The 20,190-nt window shown below is 45.4% G+C and overlaps 1 protein-coding gene across 1 annotated transcript in view; it reads right to left on the minus strand.

Moving 5' to 3' along the window:
• RSU1 (Ras suppressor protein 1) overlaps window positions 1-20,190 on the minus strand; it is a 184,177-nt gene that overhangs the window by 142,111 nt on the left and 21,876 nt on the right. The window contains exon 3 of the mRNA XM_073334125.2: window positions 14,193-14,243. Within this exon, the coding sequence (XP_073190226.1) occupies window positions 14,193-14,243 (51 nt within the window). The remainder of the gene's footprint in view (window positions 1-14,192; window positions 14,244-20,190) is intronic.

Here is a 20,190-nt window from a genome sequence, read left to right on the forward strand (position 1 = left end):
TTTGACATAGTTTGCCATGGTTACAGAACAGAGCCAGAATGTCCCCTCAGCACCCACACACAAAGGGAATTAAGCTTCCAACCCCACATATCACAGGCTCTCCTAGTATGGCCTGTGCCTCAAACTAGTTCTTCTTACCTCCATGGCAGTACAGTTTTTCATAAGACATACTGCCAGTGGCTCCCAGCATACTGCTGACACCACCCCTGTTTAGGGGGTGGAGAAGGCTTTTCACTACATTAGGCAGATATTCTACATGGGCATGGGAAACCATGCTATGGAGAGTGATCCTCCTACAACCACTCACTCACTACCTGTGATTAGGAAGACACAGGTTATTGTGTAATTATACTTTATAGGGTATCCTGAACTTCCAGTACTGAGAAAGGACATCGTTGGAGACACAATACAGACAAAATGGATCAATGGAACTAATCTGATATGGCCTTTCCTGTTATCCACCCTCACAGAGCCTCACTATTGCAGTGTGCTCTCAAAGGGGTAACCATAGTCAATGAAGAGTGAAGGGAGAAAATAGCACAAGTCGGTATATTTCTCCACACATACGCCATCTCTGCAATTCAGCTCCTCCTTTTGTAGAAAAGTCAAGGCACCGATCCAGCCCATAGTTAATATTTTTTTTAAACAGGTTGTGAGTGGGATTCTCACGTACCTCTACAATTATTTACATGAAATGAATTTTAAAAGGCTCAATCCTAGAACACTTTACTCATACAGAACTCCCACTGATTTTGAAGTGGGAAACTCAAAGTAGTCTGTACTTGACAATATTAGGATTTTCAATAGTTTACTTTTTCTATAACCTGGACATACACATGGAGATGGAGAGAAATAGTTTTGTTTATCGTAAATGTATTTATCATACTATACGCCGATTCTAAATAGCTGCCTGTGAAACTACACACATTCATCTTTAGGTGTACTTGAATACAGAATCAGGAAAATATTTAGATTTTATACTGACTTACAAAAAAAGAAGGATTGAACTAATGTGTCTGAAGTTTTAATTTTTAGAAACGGCACCTGCAACAAGAATATCAAACTAAATTTTTCTGAAAAGTCAAAGTATAATAGTAAATATATAGGAAATATCATCATATACCTCTTTCCCAGTGATGTAGAATCAGCTTAGGTTCCATACCATGTGCATGAAAATTTACTGACATTGTATTTTGTGTCTAATTTATACACGTAAAAACTTGGGTAATTTCATATCCTTGGAACCCAATACTCTTTCACATGTGTGCCATTCATCTGTTTCTTTCTACAAGCTCCTGCTTCATGTCAAAATAAATAAATAAAAGTGAAAGTTCTACCATCTGTACCACATCACAAGGTCAAGTTTTTCTTCTAGTGCAATGAACACAAAAGCCAATATGGTATTTAACCTGCAATTTTCAAGAAAACAGACATCACACACTTAAAGTTTACCATATGCATTTAGTCACTACCCCCACAAAGCGTCCCACTGCACACTGCATTAATAAAAACACAGTTCCTTTGTTGGAGCCTTGTGTCACAAATACAACTGTATTCGCCAATGTTTATAAATTATATTGTGGTGCCACCCCAAAGGACCAAACTGGACAGATGTCCCACAGTGCTAGGTACATGCTGGCAAAGTCCTTGCCCACTTTTAGAATTGGCCTCAATTTTTGCCATCAGTGTAGCAGCAATGGAGCCAACCCTTAGTACCATTAGGCAAGGACAGGAAATTGTCACCAGTGAAACTTCATTGAAAGATCCACTGAAAGACACCAAAGAAATGTCCACAGAGGTTAAGCTTGGGGAGAAGAATGTCACGGAAGACTAGCACAACAAAATACTGAGAAGGCAGGAACGATCGCGTCAAACACAACAGGAACAAGAGAGACCTTGACAAGAGCAGTCTCAAAGGAGTGGAGCAGGCAGAAGGGAGCCAAGATTAAATTTGAGTGCATCTCAAGAAAGTAGTTGTGAATGGCACATTTTATTAGTTCAGAAGTGGGCAGCAGCAGGAAAGGCAAGTGGGGTCAAGGGATGGCTTTCCTAGTATCGAGGCCAGAGAGCTTGCTTGTACTATGAAAGGAAGGAACCAGAGGTGAGAGAGAAATTGAAGGAAGACTAGGAAGAAAGTGAAAGTGATTAAGGGATCTTAGTATTCAGGAGGAATCAAGGAGACAGGTGAAGGGATTACAGACAGCATACAAGACAGAAGACTTTTCAATGGTGACAAGGGAAGAGGAGGGGATTATAAGACAAAACGCAGAAAGACCGTAGTGGAGGGACTCAGCAAGAGAGTCGGAGAGCAGATAAAAAGGAAAGAAGGCAACAGAGAAGTTTCAGATGACTAGTCACTGAAGACTCAAGTGCAGGAGCAGGTCATGATGCAACAGGTTAATTGCAACAGGGTGGCTTGCCCTCTGGGCTAGAGCACCCAGGGCCAAGCCAATCCTGATTACATCATGAGCCCCACATGAGGGGAAACAAGAAGTTTCCTATAAAGACCAGAAGGTGGCTGCAATGGGGGGGTGGGGGGAGGAGCTTAGGAGTGTGTAATGAAACTGCAGGGCTGCAAAGAGGCTCCTGAAAGGAAGACCATGAGAGCAGGGGAATTACTCAAACTAGGAAGGGCAGGGAGCAGCCTGCTAAGGCAGGAAGGACTCTGTCCAGAGGAGGGAAGTTTGCACTGTACCCAGCTCAAGACTGGAGGGAAGACCTGTGGGTTTAGTTTTGAACTTAAAGTGAATAACACAGACCCCAAGGAGGGCTGTTGTGATTGGACTAGAAAAATCCTTTGTGGATTTTATTTGGGAAACCAAGGTGAGGTCACCAGGGGATGAGGTGAGGCCGTCACTCATCTACAGCAGTGGTTTTCAAGCTGTGGTCTACAGATTATGTCTAAGATTTCCAAGCAATCAGCATGTCCATTTGTCTGAGGGTCCACAGGCAAATATTCTGTAACAAATTCCTACTGCCCACACAGTTTGCTTCTCTTTCAAGAGAAAACTGAAGAAATAGGTATCTCAACAGTGACCTCTAATGGCAAATAAGACAACTATTAAAAGCAGCACTTCTATTTAAAGGGAAGAAAGATTCAGAGATTCCAGAAGAAAACAGAAATAGCACAAAATAGAAAAGCAAACTGGGACAGTTGCAGTATTATTGAGGTACCAACTGGATTTACCTTTAAACAGGCTCTAGAAGAAAGGCAGAAACTTCAAGCAGATTGGGTCCAAAATTTGACACAAAATAGCTACTTATAATAAGCTGATAACTAATACATCTGTTAGCGTGCAGGTAACTTAACTGTGACTTACCCTATATCCCTAAAATAGAAGATCTTCCTCATGTGAAAAACATATGTTCAATACCATGAAAGACAGCTTGCATGTATTGAAGAGATACTGTCCACTTCACCTGTTTAACTTCATTACTACTAACTGAGAAGACACTTAACACTCAAACCTGTTTTAAACGTGGATTTTTCCCCAATTATGGAACTTTGAGGTTTGGGGCTAATTAACGATTACAGGGTTCTGGAAACCTTTGACCATACTTTCCCTCCAACTGCACTGATGAAGTGCTTTTGATTAATTAAAATCACTTATGCCTTAAGAAACAGGAATGTTAACAATTAATAAAGAATTCTGTATAGTCCAGTGGTTTTCAAACTTTTTTCCTGGCGACCCAGTTGAAGAAAATTGTTGATGCCTGCGACCCAACGGAGCTGGGGATGAGGGATTTGGGCTGTGGGAGGGGCTGGGGCAGAGGGTTGGGTGCAGGCATGAGGGCTGTGGGGTGGGGCCAGAAATGAGGGGTTCAGGGTGTGGGAGGGGGCTCTGGATGAGGCAAAGGGTTGGGGTGCAGGCTGTAGGGTGGAGCAAGGAATGGGGGGTTCAGAGTGTGGGAGGGCACTCTGGGCTGGGGCACAGGAGGGGGTCAGGGCTCTGGGCTGGAGCTCAGTGTTGGGGCAGGAGGTTGGGGTGCAGGAGGGGGCTAAGGGTGCAGGCTCTGGGGTAGGATCAGGGATGGGGGCTTGGGGTGCAGGAAGGGGTTCTGGGGGGCTCAGGGCTGGGGCGGCTCCCGGTCAGTGGCACAGTGAGGGTGCTAAGGCATGTTTTCTTAGCACTGCAGACTACACTGCGCCCCAGAAGCGGCCGGCAGCATGTCTGGCTCCTAGGCGGAGGTATGCAAGCGGCTCTGCACAGCTCTCGCCCACAGGCACTGCCCCCCGCAGTGCACATTGGCCAGGAGTAGAGCTGGTATTAGGGGCAGGGGCAGTGCACGGAGCCCCACTGCTCCCCCAAACCTAGGAGCCAGACCTACTGTTGGCTACTTCTGGGGTGCAGCACAGTGTCAGAACTGGTAGGGACTAGCCTGCCTTAGCCGGACAGCACCTCCAATGGGACTTTTAACGGGGCCCGTTGGCAGTGCTGACAAGAACGGACGCGACCCACTGCCTTGTATTCCACGACCCAATACTGGGTTGTGACCCACAGTTTGAAAACCAGTAGTATAGTTCACAGTTCTCCTTTATCAATGACCAGATTCTGATTGACCCTCTCCCTCCAAACACTGGAGCTCCAGGGCTGCACTCCCTTACACTTGGTAGCAATAGTCCCCAGAACCTGGTTATTCTCCACTGCAAAACAGAGCACCGGGCACTAACCATGCCCTCACCTTTCTGACATACAACCAACACAGGGACTATAAAAGGAGATGGCACAGAGCCATTCTGCCAGCTCTGTGCCACTCAAAGAACACCTTTATGCCAGAAGAAAAGGAGTACTTGTGGCACCTTAGAGACTAACCAATTTATTTGAGCATGAGCTTTCGTGAGCTACAGCTCACTTCATCGGATGCATACCGTGGAAACTGCAGCAGACATATATATATATATACATATATATATACACACACACACACACACACTATATATATAAAATCTGCTGCAGTTTCCACAGTATGCATCCGATGAAGTGAGCTGTAGCTCACGAAAGCTCATGCTCTAATAAATTGGTTAGTCTCTAAGGTGCCACAAGTACTCCTTTTCTTTTTGCGAATACAGACTAACACGGCTGTTACTCTGAAACCTGTCTTTATGCCAGAAGTATTCTGCAGGTGCTAGGTTCCACCTAGATTAAAAGCCCCTTTATGATGTCCAATGGCATAAAGGGGCCACAATACATCTTTGTATCTGACCCACTGACTACAGTTGAGGCCCAGAAAAGGTACCCCATTTGCCAGTCTACCGTGATGCAGCTGTTTTAGGCCCCCGTCTTTTGAAGCTCTTCCCTCAAAAATAAGGTAACTAGTAACCCAAATAAAATAAATTAGAGCTACCTAACCCCGCGTCCTCCCTGTAAATCACCTCTGATGACTACTCCTTTTCCCATTTCCTCCTGAAGCCTAGCATTTAAAAGTCTATAAGCCCAAAGCAGCTCACAATATTTCCTCTCTCCATCCAGTTTACCTCCTGGATATCCCAAATTTCATTCATTCTTCCACAGGTCACGACCGTGCTGTCTCAGAGCTGCTGTGGAGGTGTGAATTTAGGTTAAATTTCCAATCTCTTCAACTATAATCCTGCTTTGATCAGAAACTCCTAGAGGCAAATATTCAAGCTTTCCTTTGGAACCGACCTCCACTGCCCTACAGAAGCTTCAGGCTGTTCTAGGCTGCTGGGCACTTAATGGGGCAGACTGCATTGCAAGCATGGAGCACGCATGTGGTACATCCGCCCTACACGATCAATTTAGGTGGGAGAGCACTGACTGAACTGCTGCTAACACTGGTCTCTTCCAAGTAGGTTTTAGAGATACTACGACGACACTTGTGATCTTTACAGAGTTACCCAAGTTTTGACTCTTCATTTACAGGATTACTAGATGGAAAAACACATTTAATTAAGGGTATGTCTGCACTATGAAATTAAGTCGAATTTACAGAAGTCGATTTTTTGGGAAGCCATTTTATACAGTCGATTGTGTGTGCCCCACTAAGCGCATTAAGTCGGTGGAATGCGTCCACAGTACCATGGCTAGCATCCACCCATGGAGCAGTGCACTGTGGGTAGCTATTCCCCAGTTTCCACAGTCTCTGCCACCAATTGGAATTCTGGGTTAAGCTCCCAAAGCTTGATGGGGCAAAAATATTGTCACAAGTGGTTTTGGGTACATATCAGTTGCCCCGCCCTCCGTGAAAGGAACAGCCGACAACCGTTTTGCGCCTTTTTTCCATGCGAGGACCATACTGCTTTCAGCAGACGGTGCAGTAGAACTGCTAACCGTCATCATACCACCACTTCCGCTGCAACTCTGCTCTCCTGCTTATCTCGATAGCGAATTTTTCCATGTTGGCTGTCATGGGCTCCTGCTTCAACTCTGCTTTCCTGCTCTCCTACAAATGCCATACCATGGCAAGCGTGCAGCTCGCTCAGCTCACCAGCTGTTGTGTCCTGGTGCTGCTGGCAGCAGACTGTGCAGTAGGCCTGCTAACCATAGTCATCCACTACTTCTGCTGCAACGCTGCTCTCCTGCAGACACCATACCACAGCAAGCATGGAACCTGCTCAGATCACCGTGGCAGTTATGAGCGTTGTAAATACCTCGTGCATTATCCTGTAGTACGTGCAGAACTAGAACCTGCAAAACCTGGTGAGGAGACAGCAGCACGGTGACGAGACTGATGAGGACATGGACACAGACTTCTCTCAAAGTATAGGCCCTGGCAATTTGGACATCCTGGTGGCAATGGGGCAGGCTCACGTAGCGGAATGGTGATTCTGGGCCTGGGAAACAAGCAGACTGGTGGGACCGTATAGTGTTATGGGTTTGGGATGATTCCCAGTGGTTGTGAAACTTCTGCATGTGTAAGGGCACTTTCATGGAACTTTGTGACTTGCTTTCCCCTGCCCTGAAGCGCAAGAATACCAAGAGGAGAGCAGCCCTCCCAGTTCACAAGCGAGTGGCAATAGCCCTCTGGAAGCTTGCAATGCCAGACAGCTACCAGTCAGTCAGGATTCAATTTGGAGTGGGCAAAACTACTGTGAGGGCTGCTGTGATCCAAGTAGCCAATGCAATCACTGAGCTGCTGCTATCAAGGGCAGTGACTGAGAAATGTGCAGGTCATAGTGGATGGTTTTGCTGCAATGGGATTCCCTAACTGTGGTGGGGCAATAGACGGAACGCATATCCCTATCTTGGGACTGGACCACCAGGGCAGCCAGGACATAAAGTGCAAGGGGTACTTTTCAATGGTGCTGCAAGCACTGATGGATCACAAGGGACGTTTCACCAACATCAATGTGGGATGGCCGGGAAAGGTACATGACGCTCACATCTTCAGGAACGCTGGTCTGTTTCAAAAGCTGCAGGAAGGGACTTTATTCCCAGACCAGAAGATAACTGTTGGTGATGTTGAAATGCCTGTAGTTATCCTTGGGGACCCAGCCTACCCCTTAATGCCATGGCTCATGAAGCCATACACAGGCAGCCTGGACAGTAGTCTGGAGCAGTTCAACTACAGGCTGAGCAAGTGTAGAATGGTGGTAGAATGTGCATTTGGATGTTTAAAAGCACGCTGGCGCAGTTTACTGACTCACTTAGACCTCAGCGAAACCAATAATCCCACCGTTATTACTGCTTGCTGTGCGCTCCACAATATCTGTGAGAGTAAGTGGGAGACTTATGGCAAGATGGGAGGTTGAGGCAAATTGCCTGGCTGCTGATTACATGCAGCCAGACATCAGGGTGGCTAGAAGAGCGCAGCAGGGCATGCTGCGCATCACAGAAGCTTTGAAAACCAGTTTCATGACTGGTCAGACTGTGTGACAGTTCTGTTTGCTTCTCCTTGATGAAAACCCACCCCCTTAGTTCACTCAACTTCCCTGTAAGCCTACCCCCTTCGACCACCACTTGCAGAGGCAATAAAGTCATTGTTGTTTCAAATTCACGCATTCTTTATTAATTCATCACACAAATAGGGGGATAATGGTCAAGGTAACCCAGGAGGAGTGAGGGAGAAGGGAAGGACAAGGCCACACTGCACTTCAAAACTTATTGAATGCCAGCCTTCTGTTGCTTAGGCAGTCCTCTGGGGTGGAGTGGTGGGGTGCCTGCAGGGCACCCCCACATTCTTGGGTGTCTGGATGAGGAGGCTATGGAACATGGGAAGGAGGACAGGCGGTTACACAGCAGCAGTCTGCTCATGCTGCCTTTCCTGCAGCTCAACCATATGCTGGAGCATATCAGTTTGATCCCCCCCCAGTAGCCTCAGTATTGCCTCCTCTCATCACGCTGACGCCACCTATCATCTTACTACCACCACCTCTCCTTGCGTTCATTTTCTGCTTTCCTGGACTCTGCAATTGTCTGCCTCCACGTATTCTGCTGAGCTCTTTCAGTGCAGGAGGACTGCATGAGCTCAGAAAACATTTCATCGCGAGTGCGTTTTTTTGCCTTCTTATCTGCGCTAGCCTCTGGGATGGAGATGATAGGGGAAGCGTTGAACCATCTGCAGCTGCAGGAGGAAAAAAGAGTAGTATTCAAAAAGACATTTTAGAGAGAGAACAATGGGTAGACTCTTTCACAGTGAATAGTTTCAAACAGCAGTGCCCTCCTTTCCTATACCAAGCACCTACTGGGTTGGTCATTTAAAAGAAGGGGCTGCGGTTTTCAGGTTAACATGCAGCACAAACCCAACTAAACCACCCCCACCCAATTCTCTGAGATGATCACTTCACCCCTCCTCCCACCACGTGACTAGTATTAGGGAAAATCCCTGCCAGCCGAATGTGAACAGCTCAGTGTGAATGGGCCCACCCCCACCGCATGGCTAAAAGTGGGGATGGTTTCTTTTCAGCTACAGGCAAGCAGCCCAGTAGGAGCGGCCACCTCTGAAAGTCCCCTTAATAAAATTCCCTTATTTCAACCAGGTAACCTTGAATGATATCACTCTGAGGATAAACAGAGAGAGATAAAGAACGGATATTGCTTGAATGCCAGCAAACACCGGGACCATACGCTACCATGCTTTGTTATGCAATGATTCCAAACTACATGCTACTCGCCTGGCATGGTAAAGTGTCCTACCATGGAGGACGGAATAAGGCTGCCCTCCCCAGAAACCTTTTGCAAAGGCTTTGGGAGCACATCCAGGAGAGCTTCACTGAGATGTCCCTGGAGGGTTTCTGCTCCATCCCCAGACAGATGAACAGACTTTTCCAGTAGTATCCCAAGTCTTCAGGGCAAATTAATCATTAAACACGCTTGCTTTTAAACCATGCATTATATTTTAAAAAGTACACTCACCAGTACTTTCTCTGTCTTCAAGGTCCAGAAGCCCGCCTTGGGAGGGTATTGGCTCCAGGGTGATAAACAGTTCCTGGCTGTCGGGGAGTACGGTTTCATCCTCCTCTTCCTCCTCATCCCCAAAATCCTTATCCCTGTTTCGTGAGACTCCCCCCTTGCAGGAGTCCATGTACGGGGTGGGGTAGTGGTAGGGGCACCACCTAGAATTGCATGCAGCTTACCATAGAAGTGGCATGCCTTGGGTTCTGACCCGGAGTGGCCGTTTGCCCATTTGGTAACCTTGCCTGAGCGCCTTAATTTTCATGCAGCACTGCTGCGGGTCCCTGTTATAGCCTCTGTCCTTCATGCGCTTGGAGATTTTTTCAAATATTTTGGCATTTTATCTTTTGGAACAGAGTTCTGATAGCATGAATTAGTCTCCCCATACAGCGATCAGATCCAGTACCACCCGTTCAGTCCACCCTGGAGCTCTTTTGCTATTCTGGGACTGCATGGTCACCTCTGCTGGTGAGCTCTGCATCATCACGCCACGCTGGCCAAACAGGAAATGAAATTCAAAAATTCCCGGTGCTTTTCCTGTGTACCCGGCAACTGCATCTGAGTTGAAAGTACTGTCCAGAGCAGTCACAATGGAGCACTCTGGGATAGCTCCCGGAGTGAAATACCATCAAATTGCATCTATACTACCCCAAATTCGACCCGGCGATGTCAATTTTAGTGCTAATCCCCTTGGGGAGTAGTACAGAAATTGATTTTTAAGAGCCTTTTAAGTCAACGAAAATGACTGTCGTGTGGACAGGTGCAGGGTTAAATTGATCTAACTCTGCTAAATTCGACCTAAACTCATAGTGTAGACCAGGGCTAAGTAGCTTAGGTTATTTCCCTTGAAACCTATATCTAGAGTCATGCCCATGTTAAACCTGCTTCTCAATTTCACCTATCAACCAACATTTACAGACGGCTTTAGAACAGCTTCAAGCAGAAGTCTGGATAAGTCAAATTGTATAGGGTTAGTGGACTAGAGACCTAATTACAGTGAATATTGTACAGTAAGGGACAAGGTTTATGGCTAGAAACAAAAAAGGACAATACAGTAGAAACAAGATCCGTTTTACATCAGTGTTTTCAGATGTTATAACAGTTAGCTAAATGAATCGTTAGTGTAACACCAACGAAGGCATGAGTTACACCTGAAAGGCATTTGGCCCAACAGATACACAGTCAGAGGAGGGACAGATGCCTCCTTTTTCTCCCCTTCTACTAAAGTTTGTGGCAGAGCAAGTTGAAACTGGAATGGCAATTGTCCCAAATCTGTGTGCACTTACTGAGGAACGTCTACACGGCCAGTTAGTGCATGGCAACCCAGGGAGTGAATGAACAGCACACTAGCCTGCCATGTACTCAATGGCTGCGTAGACCTCACTGGTTATTTGAGCTTTTAGCGTGCAGTAACAGGATCCACGCAGTTAGTGCACAGCACGCTAGTGCGCTGTACATTCACACCCTGGCTTATTACACATTAACTGGCCATGCAGACAAACCCTAAATGATTCAACCAACCAACGCTATTCAATCAATGGAATGCAGATTTGCGTACCTTTGATAAAGAATGATTTATAGGAAGGTAAGTGCAAACTTAATAGCAATATGAATGGCACACTAAGAAGTTAACTGCAAAAGGGCAACATGCTGGGAGTAAAAATATTCAGAGCAGTGTAATCAGCATAACGGGATTTAATGGCGTTATCTACCTTCAGAAGCTTTGCTTAAATTTTAGTAGTGTTGACTGGCAAAATAAGATACTGGTTGCAGAAGGATACTCACATCCACTTACTTTTTATATGTATTTACTCTATCAAACGGACATATTTACTACAGGCAGTAGAAAAACAGAAGCAAGCACATTCATTTATATGACAGAAAACTAGTAAAAGATGCTAATATGACCTTAGTGAAACTTATCAAGTGTCATTGCCACTGTTTTCCCAAGTCACTTTAAGAACAATCTACTAAGACAATTAATTATATCGCTTAAAGGATTAGGTCAAGAGTGTCAGATACAAAAATATGACTTTGAAATTTGGCCTTTTTTAAAGGGAGAGACACTATTTCAACTCAACATTTATTTTTCTTTTTTAAAAAAAGAGCGGTAACTTCCAACATTGGAGAATATTAGTTATACCCCACTGGGGAAGATTCCTGGCCTTTACCTTCCTATAAGAAACATTTTAGGGTCCGACAGGTCAACAGCATCCCTTAAATGGAAGAATGGACACTCACCCCTTAATATTCATACAACCCTTTGATTTAAAAGTCAGAGTTTGTAGAATCTACTCTTTTTACCCCATTTTATTGGTATCTTCTGGTCAATGGGAGCTGCGAAGCCAGCGCTCTGGGCGGAGGCAGCCCACATACCTGCCTGGCCATGCCACCGCCTAGCAGCTGAGCAAGGGGGATGTTACCACTTCCAGGGAGGCCCCCAGGGAAGCACCACCCAGAGGTGGCCTCACCCCATCTGGTGCCCCCTTCCACACCCAAACCCTGCTGCTGGATGTGGGGGAGGGGGTTTGCGCGCTGCGGGGGGCTGAGACTGCCCCAGCAGCAGCTGGTGTACCTGGTGATGCTTGAGTTGCCCCTGAGCCAGGTGTACCGGTCGCTGCAAAAGTCACAGAAAGTCATGGAATCTGACTTCCATGACCTCTGTGACAAACTCACAGCCTTACTCATCAGCTATCTATGGCATAAAGGGCAAAATTCCACTGTGAGGCACTATGCCTTTCTTGAAACAGGGATCTGAGGAAAGGTCCTTTGTCGTCTTCACATGTCAGTGGGCATGAAATCTCTGGTCAAGGTTATATAAGAATATTGAGATCTCCTTGGGATCCAGGTGGGATAGGTGAGAAGAGGGACAAAAGCAGCAGGCAGATATGGAGGAGACGATACGACCAGGACTCAAGTTCCCGTATTCTCCTAATATACTAGCTACAAGGAAAATGGCCCACTAAAAATTTATAGCAACTATACACTTGCCTATTGGCACCCATATTCCTTTACACCCCTTAATGCCACATCTTAAAAAAATAAAATATAACTGTACTCTCATTCAAAATATATTTATCCTCTACATGCTAGGATAACAACTGATTACATCATCCTCACAGCCCTCATAATCCCCTTTTCATCTGAAAAAGAACTTTCCTTTAGGCAAGTCCTAGGTATTAAAAACATAACTCTTACGAGATTTGGAAGAATTTAGACTTTCCTGAAATTCAATGAGCTAGACAATTTAAAGGATTTGTGACAGTGATTTCCAGCCTCTTTTTGCTAGAGCAGTGGCTCTCAACCTTTCCAGACTACTGTACCCCTTTCAGGAGTCTGATCTGTCTTCTGTACCCCAAGTTTCACCTCACTTAAAAACTACTTGCTTACAAAATCAGACAGGAGTGTCACAGCGCACTATTACTGAAAAATTGCTTACTTTCTCATTTTGTCTGTACAAAATTTTAGTTTGTACTGACTTTGCTAGTACTTTTTATATAGCCTGTTGTAAAAATAGGCAGATATCTAGATGAGTTGATGTACCCCCTGGAAGACTATGCGTACCCCTGATTGAGAACCACTATGCTAGAGCACCTCCTTGCAATGGACTAACACACCACTTCATCCCCCATCCAAGTGTGAACACAGTAACCATCTACCCCTTTTCCCCCCTCCCATCCTGTTTCTCTTGTCCTCCTTCCCTGGTAATTGTGTTTTCCCGTCCACCATATTTGCATGGACTCCACCTTCCTCCATCACATAGTAGCTTTGAATTCCTCATCTCCACACTCCATGGAATGCACATACCTGGGAGCAGGAGAGATGCACAATAGTGCCTTCAAAGGCCCAGCTGAGTACCAAAAGGAGTAAAGAAAACTTGACTGGACTGGCATGACGACATCTGAACCTGCACTCCTGTACATGTGAGCTGCTCCCAGAGCAAATTACATTGGGGTCACAACAGTATGGAAGTAGAGTGACTTCCAAGCAGCCACCTAATTTTAATTACAGATAAGGCAGAACATTTGTTGAGCGTGAGGGTGGCGTGAGTCTGGGGTCCCACAGCTTTTCTTCTACACACAACGCTTTCCTCTACCCTACAATGACCCCTGAAATAGTCTGGCATTCCCCACCCATGACAGGAAAATGCATGTTTAAGAAGGCTAAGTTACTATCATGATTTTTCTATGTCATTTGACCCCTACTGCAGTCCTGATTTACTATTTGACTGAAACATCCAAAGGATTGAGGCCAGATTGTGCTAGGTGCTGTACAGACACAAAGATGCAGTCCTTTCCCTCAAAAGTTTGCAACACGGCAGGTCTTTATACATTGACAAAATTAGACTTTAGTTCATTTCTTCTTTTAAAACCCATACAAAATCAACAGAAGTTAAACATTTAACACTGCACATGCATGGTCACTGTAGTATTTCACATTTAATCAAACAAAGCAAATATACTTTAAAAAAGACTTCTGGAGATGTAGGAAGCTTACAGACAGGGCAGAAGCGGAAAAAATTTTAAATGGATGGGTTGGAAATAAGATCACAGTTAAGGATCTTATCCTCACAAATGGAGAATGAAAAACAAAAATACAAAAACTAAGGAGACCTGCTGAACATCACTGCTAAATTACATTTCCCATCCATTTCCTGTAATGCAACTATTTAAATGATCTATTTAGGACAAGGGCCTTGCTACCATCTCTAAACAGCATAGCCTAATTGATGCTAAATAAATAAAATGGAACACCACCAATGGCAACTTTTGAATGTTGTTCAAGTGGTAGCAATGAGGCTTCTAGAAAATAGTGTTAGCCACCAAGAAGTGTACTTACTTGTGAGCTTGTTGTGACTGAGAACCAGCTGTGTGATGTGGGACAGAGTGACTGTAAGAGAGCAGAAGACAGACCGTAAGTGAATGAACTAACATAACCCAAATGCAAGCAACATAAAACAAAACAAACTTTCCCCATCTGGGAGATGGGCATTTACATACACTGGCAGAGGTTAAACTGAGCAACACAGGCCAATTCCTCCATGCTTTGATAGATCTGAACCAGTATGGTTTCCCATACTAACCCAATAACAATTACTAAGATACCAGAACATCTCTCCCAGCCCCTGCACATTGCAGTACGGATCTGCCTTCATACAAGTACCATTTCATTAACAAGATAATTTGAAGAACAAAGCAGGACATGCTCTCAATGTTTTGAGATCATTTTTCCAGGATTTTCATAAATAAATGACTTACACCTTGTATATTTTTCCAAATTCAGCATGCCTCACAGGATCTCCAATAGAATTATGCAACACCACCATTTTATAACTTGTCGAAGTTAAAAGCTCAGACAATACAAAAGACAATACTATTTAAAAAAAGAGTGGATTCTGTCTCTGCAACACATCTCTAAAGAGCTAACTCAAACTTTCAACATTTTTTTTTACAAGAGTATTACATTAATATAGCAGATTCTTCTTTTACTTTGTGTCAAGAGGACAATAACATAGAACCTAATCCCACAGGTAAACTTTGCATACCAAGGAGTCTACAAGAAATTCATCTACTGCCTTTTTGTTCAGTCAGTTATTAGTATTGTGCTACATATCAAAGGCAAGCAGAACCTTGTTCTTCAACAAGATTATTCTTTACCCAGTAGAGGCAACTAGCAGAGGAGAATGGCAACAGTAAGCGTAGTACACTTTACACAGGAATCCCATGTGTTCTACATCAGAGGTGGGCAAACTACGGCCCATGGGCCGGATCAGGCACACAAGACATTTTAAGCTGGCCTGCGAGCCGCACCAGCAGCTTGGCCCTGCTCCAGCTGGGACGGGAGCCACACCAGCGGCTCGGCCCCATTCTGGCGCTCTGGCCAGGGGCGGCACCACGTGGCTCGGCCCCACTCCGGCCGGGGTCCAGAGTTGGTGCCTGCAGATGGGGCAGTGAGCAGAGCCACCTGGCCTCGCCTCCACGTAGGAACTGGACAATGGACATTCCACTGCTTCCGGGAGCCGCTTGAGGTAAGTGCAGCTCTGAGCTTACACCCTGAGCTTCTCCCCATGCCCCAACCCTGATGCCCCTCCTGCCCTCTGAACCCCTTGCTCCCAACCCTCCTGCACCCCAAACTACTCATCCCCACCCCAGAGCCTGCACCCCAACCCCAATTTTGTGAGCATTCATAGCCCACCATACAATTTCTATTCCCCGACGTGGCCCTCAGGCCAAATAGTTTGCCCACCCTTGTTCTACATGCACTTTAAATCCCTTATGAGAAAATCCAAGAGGTGTTTATACCTTTACACACACACACCTTCCAAGGGACTAAAAACAGTTATTGCTTGCTGGCTAGCAGAATGCAACTTATTGTCAATTTTTGAAAACTTTTACTGAACTTTCTACAGCTCATTACTTTTTCCCCCCTTTTGGATTTTTCCTCTTTGTCCTATAAGAGACCATGGTGTATATTTTACTAGGCTATATCTAGACCATAAGCTTCGATCAACACAAGTTGCCATGGTTAGTATATTACCCATGCATATGCACATACATGGTTCTCACTTTGGTGCTGCACTTACTCATCAGGAGTGCTTGTGTCCACACAAGGTGCTGTGTGCTATGAGTAAGGCTACTAATCTGTCAGAGGTCATGGATTCCGTGATTTTATGAGATCTGACTTTTTGAAAATTCTAGTAATTCAGCCCCAGCCAGCGGGGCTTGGGCTTCAGCAAATTCTTGACTTATTGTTTATGCCCATGTCCTGTCCATGACTTAAAAAAAAAATACCTGTGCCAAAAATGTAGCCTTAACAATGGGTCGGTATCCCAGAGGGCCACATCCAACCCTCCAGCACAATGTGAAAATTCCCCAAAAGGCAATCTGTTTTGCACACACAAGTCGTGCAAAAAAGCTGGGAGCAAGGAGTCAAGTACCCATTATGCAACTTTCCCCATCACATAATACCATGCATATACCATAATTTTCATGCCTGTTTTTAAAATCCCACAAATCCACATGGCACTTGTCGCTGTCTGCCGTTTCTTACGGAAGCATGGAGCCCACACAGCTCTGCGCTATTGTTGAACACTGCAAACAATCATTTGATATTTGCAGAGTTGCAGGAAGTACTGCAACAATGGGGGAACATGACAATTTCTTTAAGGACAGACCGTTAAGGTGCACAGCAAAAAGCAATTCAAGGTTGTTGGCAGTTTGCACAAAGAAGCTGCAGCTGGTATAGCACTGCTTCTGGGCCCAAGAAACTAACAGACTGGCAAGATTGCATCATAACGCAGGTTTGGGATGAGCAGTACCTGCATAACTTTCACATGGAAAAGGTCACAATTTCTGGATCTGTGTGCTGAGCTCAAGACAGCCCTCCAGAGCAGGCACACCAGAACGTCAGCTACATTGACAGCTAAGAAGCAAGTGGCGATCACACTAGAGAAACTTGCAGCAACAGATTGCTACTGGTCAGTGGGAAATGATTCTGGAGTTGAAATATCAACAGTGGGGGCTGCGGTCATAGATGTATACAGGGACATTAATTGTATCCTGCTATGCAGGACTGACTCTAGGCAACGTGCAGGACGCAAAATGGATTTGTGGCTATGGGGATCCCAGAGTGCGTTGAGGCAATTGATGGCACCCATGTCCTACCATGCAGAGTACATCAACAGAAAGGACCTACTTTTCTATGGTTATGCAAGGGTTGGTGGGTCACAGGGGATGCTTCACTGACAAACATCGGCTGGTCAGGCAAAGAGTGACACTTGCATCTTTAAGGACACAGGACTGTACAGGAAGCTTCATTTTTTCCCTCCAACTAGCAAACTTACCACATGCAATGCTGAAATGTCAATAGCGAGCCGGGGGACTCAACCTACACCTCTGGCTCATTAAGCCATATGTGAATGGTCAGAAGGTGAAGCATGAAGTAGAACCAGTCTACCCAGGTGTGACCTTAGACGGCACACAGAGCTACCATGCCCACCTGAAGAACACAAGAGCTGAAGTCAAGATGTGCAACAATCTTAGCAAACTGGCAGATTCGTCATAGGGTGCTCATGCTCCAACTTTGTGGACATCAGCTCTTGCCACCTCGCATTCAGTGGCGGAGTACTACCTACCAGTCTGGAGTCGATCGTCACACACCCAACTGGTGGATATGCAGTTACATGCCACCATGCGTATCATCTCTGGCACCCTGCGTGCGACTCCATTCCCATGGCTTCCAGTTCTGAGCAATATTGCTCTTCCTCATTTCGGAAGACAGGTTGCCACTGGCACGTTACTGGAGAAAGTACACGCCAACTCAAGCCTGCCACTGCACAATGACCTTTTTAAAAGCACTAGCTGCACGTTTGCCATCACGTCACCTATTATTGTCTCATCTGCCACGCCAGGATGTTAGGGCAGAAACACTCAGAGGAATGGATATCTGTTATAATCCCCAACCAATCCCTTGTCATTGACCCCACAATTTGCCTGCCTGGTTTTGACCTGCCAATTGTCCCTGTTGAACAGGTTCCAGACCAGGCAAGGTCTCTGTGCAGCCAACCAGTAATGCTGGTAATGCACGAAGTAATGCTTCGTGACAGCCCTTTGTGCAACTGCAGCACAACGCAGACGATGACACACATTGTCAATGAATGCCTGCTAACGAGGTTCAGCAGTGGCCTAGAAGAACTGCATCAGACCACTGAAGATGCCATCGCTTGGCTAGATGACTATGCACACGCTAAATAAATAAAGCCATACCCTGGCTACCTTGACAGCTTTAAGGAAGAGTCAACTACCAGCTCAGCAAGAGCAGAATGACAGCTGAATATGTTTTCAACAGATTGAAGGAATGCTGGCGGTGTTTAGTGACAAGACTGGATCTCAGCAAGAAAAATATCCCATTGGTTATGGCTCCCTTCTATGTTCTGCATCATAACTCCGTGACAAAGGAGAATGGGACAGCAGAGGCGGAGCAGCTGTCTGCTGACTGAACAGCCAGAAACAAGGGCTATCAGAATAGCTCAACGCAGAACTATGCAGCTGAGAGAGGCCTTGGAAGAGCACTTTAAAAGTCAACTAAAGTAATGTGCTGAGCTGGATGGTGATGAATGCAGCCTTGAAGTTTCGGGGGCTGCAAGGAATTGTGTAACACTTGGTGTACATTTATGAAAATCATACCGACGTAATGAATACATCAGTTATGCAGTGCTTATTGTACATTTACAATTTTAACTTTGTTTCTAACTGAACCAACGAGTTCTGTGGTCCTGTTCCACTACAAGTAATATGTGCTTTGAGTAGTGCTCGGGATTTGGTAGTATGTGTTAAGTCAGAAAGAGGACTATTTCCAAAAAATAAAAGTTACATACCAAAAACAGTGCAAAACACAATGTGTAATTAAAAGCCATACAATGCAAATACAATAAATTAACAGAACAGCATTTTAAAATTAGAACAGCAGAAAACATTCATGTCCATTTCAGTCCATTTCTGAAAAACATACACCAGTCATGGCTCTCAGGTCAGCATGTGTGATTTTGAAAGTTTCCTTACTGTCCCCCAGTAAGGGGTGGTAGGGATGCAGCCCAAGAGGCTCTGTGGAATGTTGGAGGGTATAGAAAGCTGCTGCAATGGAGTTCTCCACTGACTGCAAAGAAAGGCAAGCATGTGACTACTGGACCTGAGGGAACTGGGATTGTTTAGTCTACAGAAGAGAAGAATGAGGGGAGATTTGATAGCTGCTTTCAACAACCTGAAAGGTGGTTCCAGAGAGGATGGTTCTAGACTATTCTCAGTGGTAGAAGAGGACAGGACAAGGAGTAATGGTCTCAAGTTGCAGTGGGGGAGGTTTAGGTTGGATATTGGGAAAAACTTTTTCACTAGGAGGGTGGTGAAACACTGGAATGCGTTACCTAGGGAGGTGGTGGAATCTCCTTCCTTAGAAGTTTTTAAGGTCAGGCTTGACAAAGCCCTGGCTGGGATGATTTAATTGGGGATTGGTCCTGCTTTTGAGCAGGGGGTTGGACTAGATGACCTCTGAGGTCCCTTCCAAACCTGATATTCTATGACCTCTTGGTCAATACGGATCTGCAGCACTTGTTTGCTGCCTCAGAAGCCCCATTATGTCCTGGTTCATGTCCCTCTCCTTTTCCTGCTGGGACTTCTTTCCAGGCTGCCTCCAATATTTACAAACCCCTCCCTGGCCCTCTTGATAGTCTGATGCATCCCTGACTTGCAGGATCTTGAATATGCCCTCTCTAGTCAGCTTCTCTCTCTTCATCAGGGTCAGATGTGCCAGAGTGGGGACCTCTCAAAGCTGCAATGGCAGAAGCTACTGATAAAACAGACAAATGTATCATTGTATTTACAGTCACAATGGAAACTGAAGTATCAGTTTTATAACTCTCTTCCCTTATTCCCATAGGAGTTTAAATAAGACATGCTTACTGACGCTTCAGCTTTGGAGTGCCTCTGCACAGCACAGCTCTCCAACTGCAGCCATGGTGAGTATGGCTCACCAGGGAGCAAGGTGACAAAATGAGGAGGGAATTGTTCGGTCACATAAAATAATAAAATTTTGGCCCTGTTTCCATGGTTACAAGTACAAAACAGTGGCACCAAATGCTGACGTTTTTCCTTAGGCGGTGGTAATTTTAGCTAGTGTCTCACTCCAAGGCCGCAAAGGTACAGAAAGCACAGCTGCAGCTAGCATCCCAAAGCCACCAGTCACATCTGCCACCAGCCTGTTTCCTGAAATGGTGACTGCCAAAGTTATCACAGAATGGATAGCAAAGTGTCCTACTGCAGAGGAAAAAAATAAAGACAAGCCA

The sequence above is a fragment of the Lepidochelys kempii genome, chromosome 2 (genome assembly GCF_965140285.1).
Source record: "Lepidochelys kempii isolate rLepKem1 chromosome 2, rLepKem1.hap1, whole genome shotgun sequence".
NCBI lineage: Eukaryota > Metazoa > Chordata > Testudines > Cheloniidae > Lepidochelys > Lepidochelys kempii.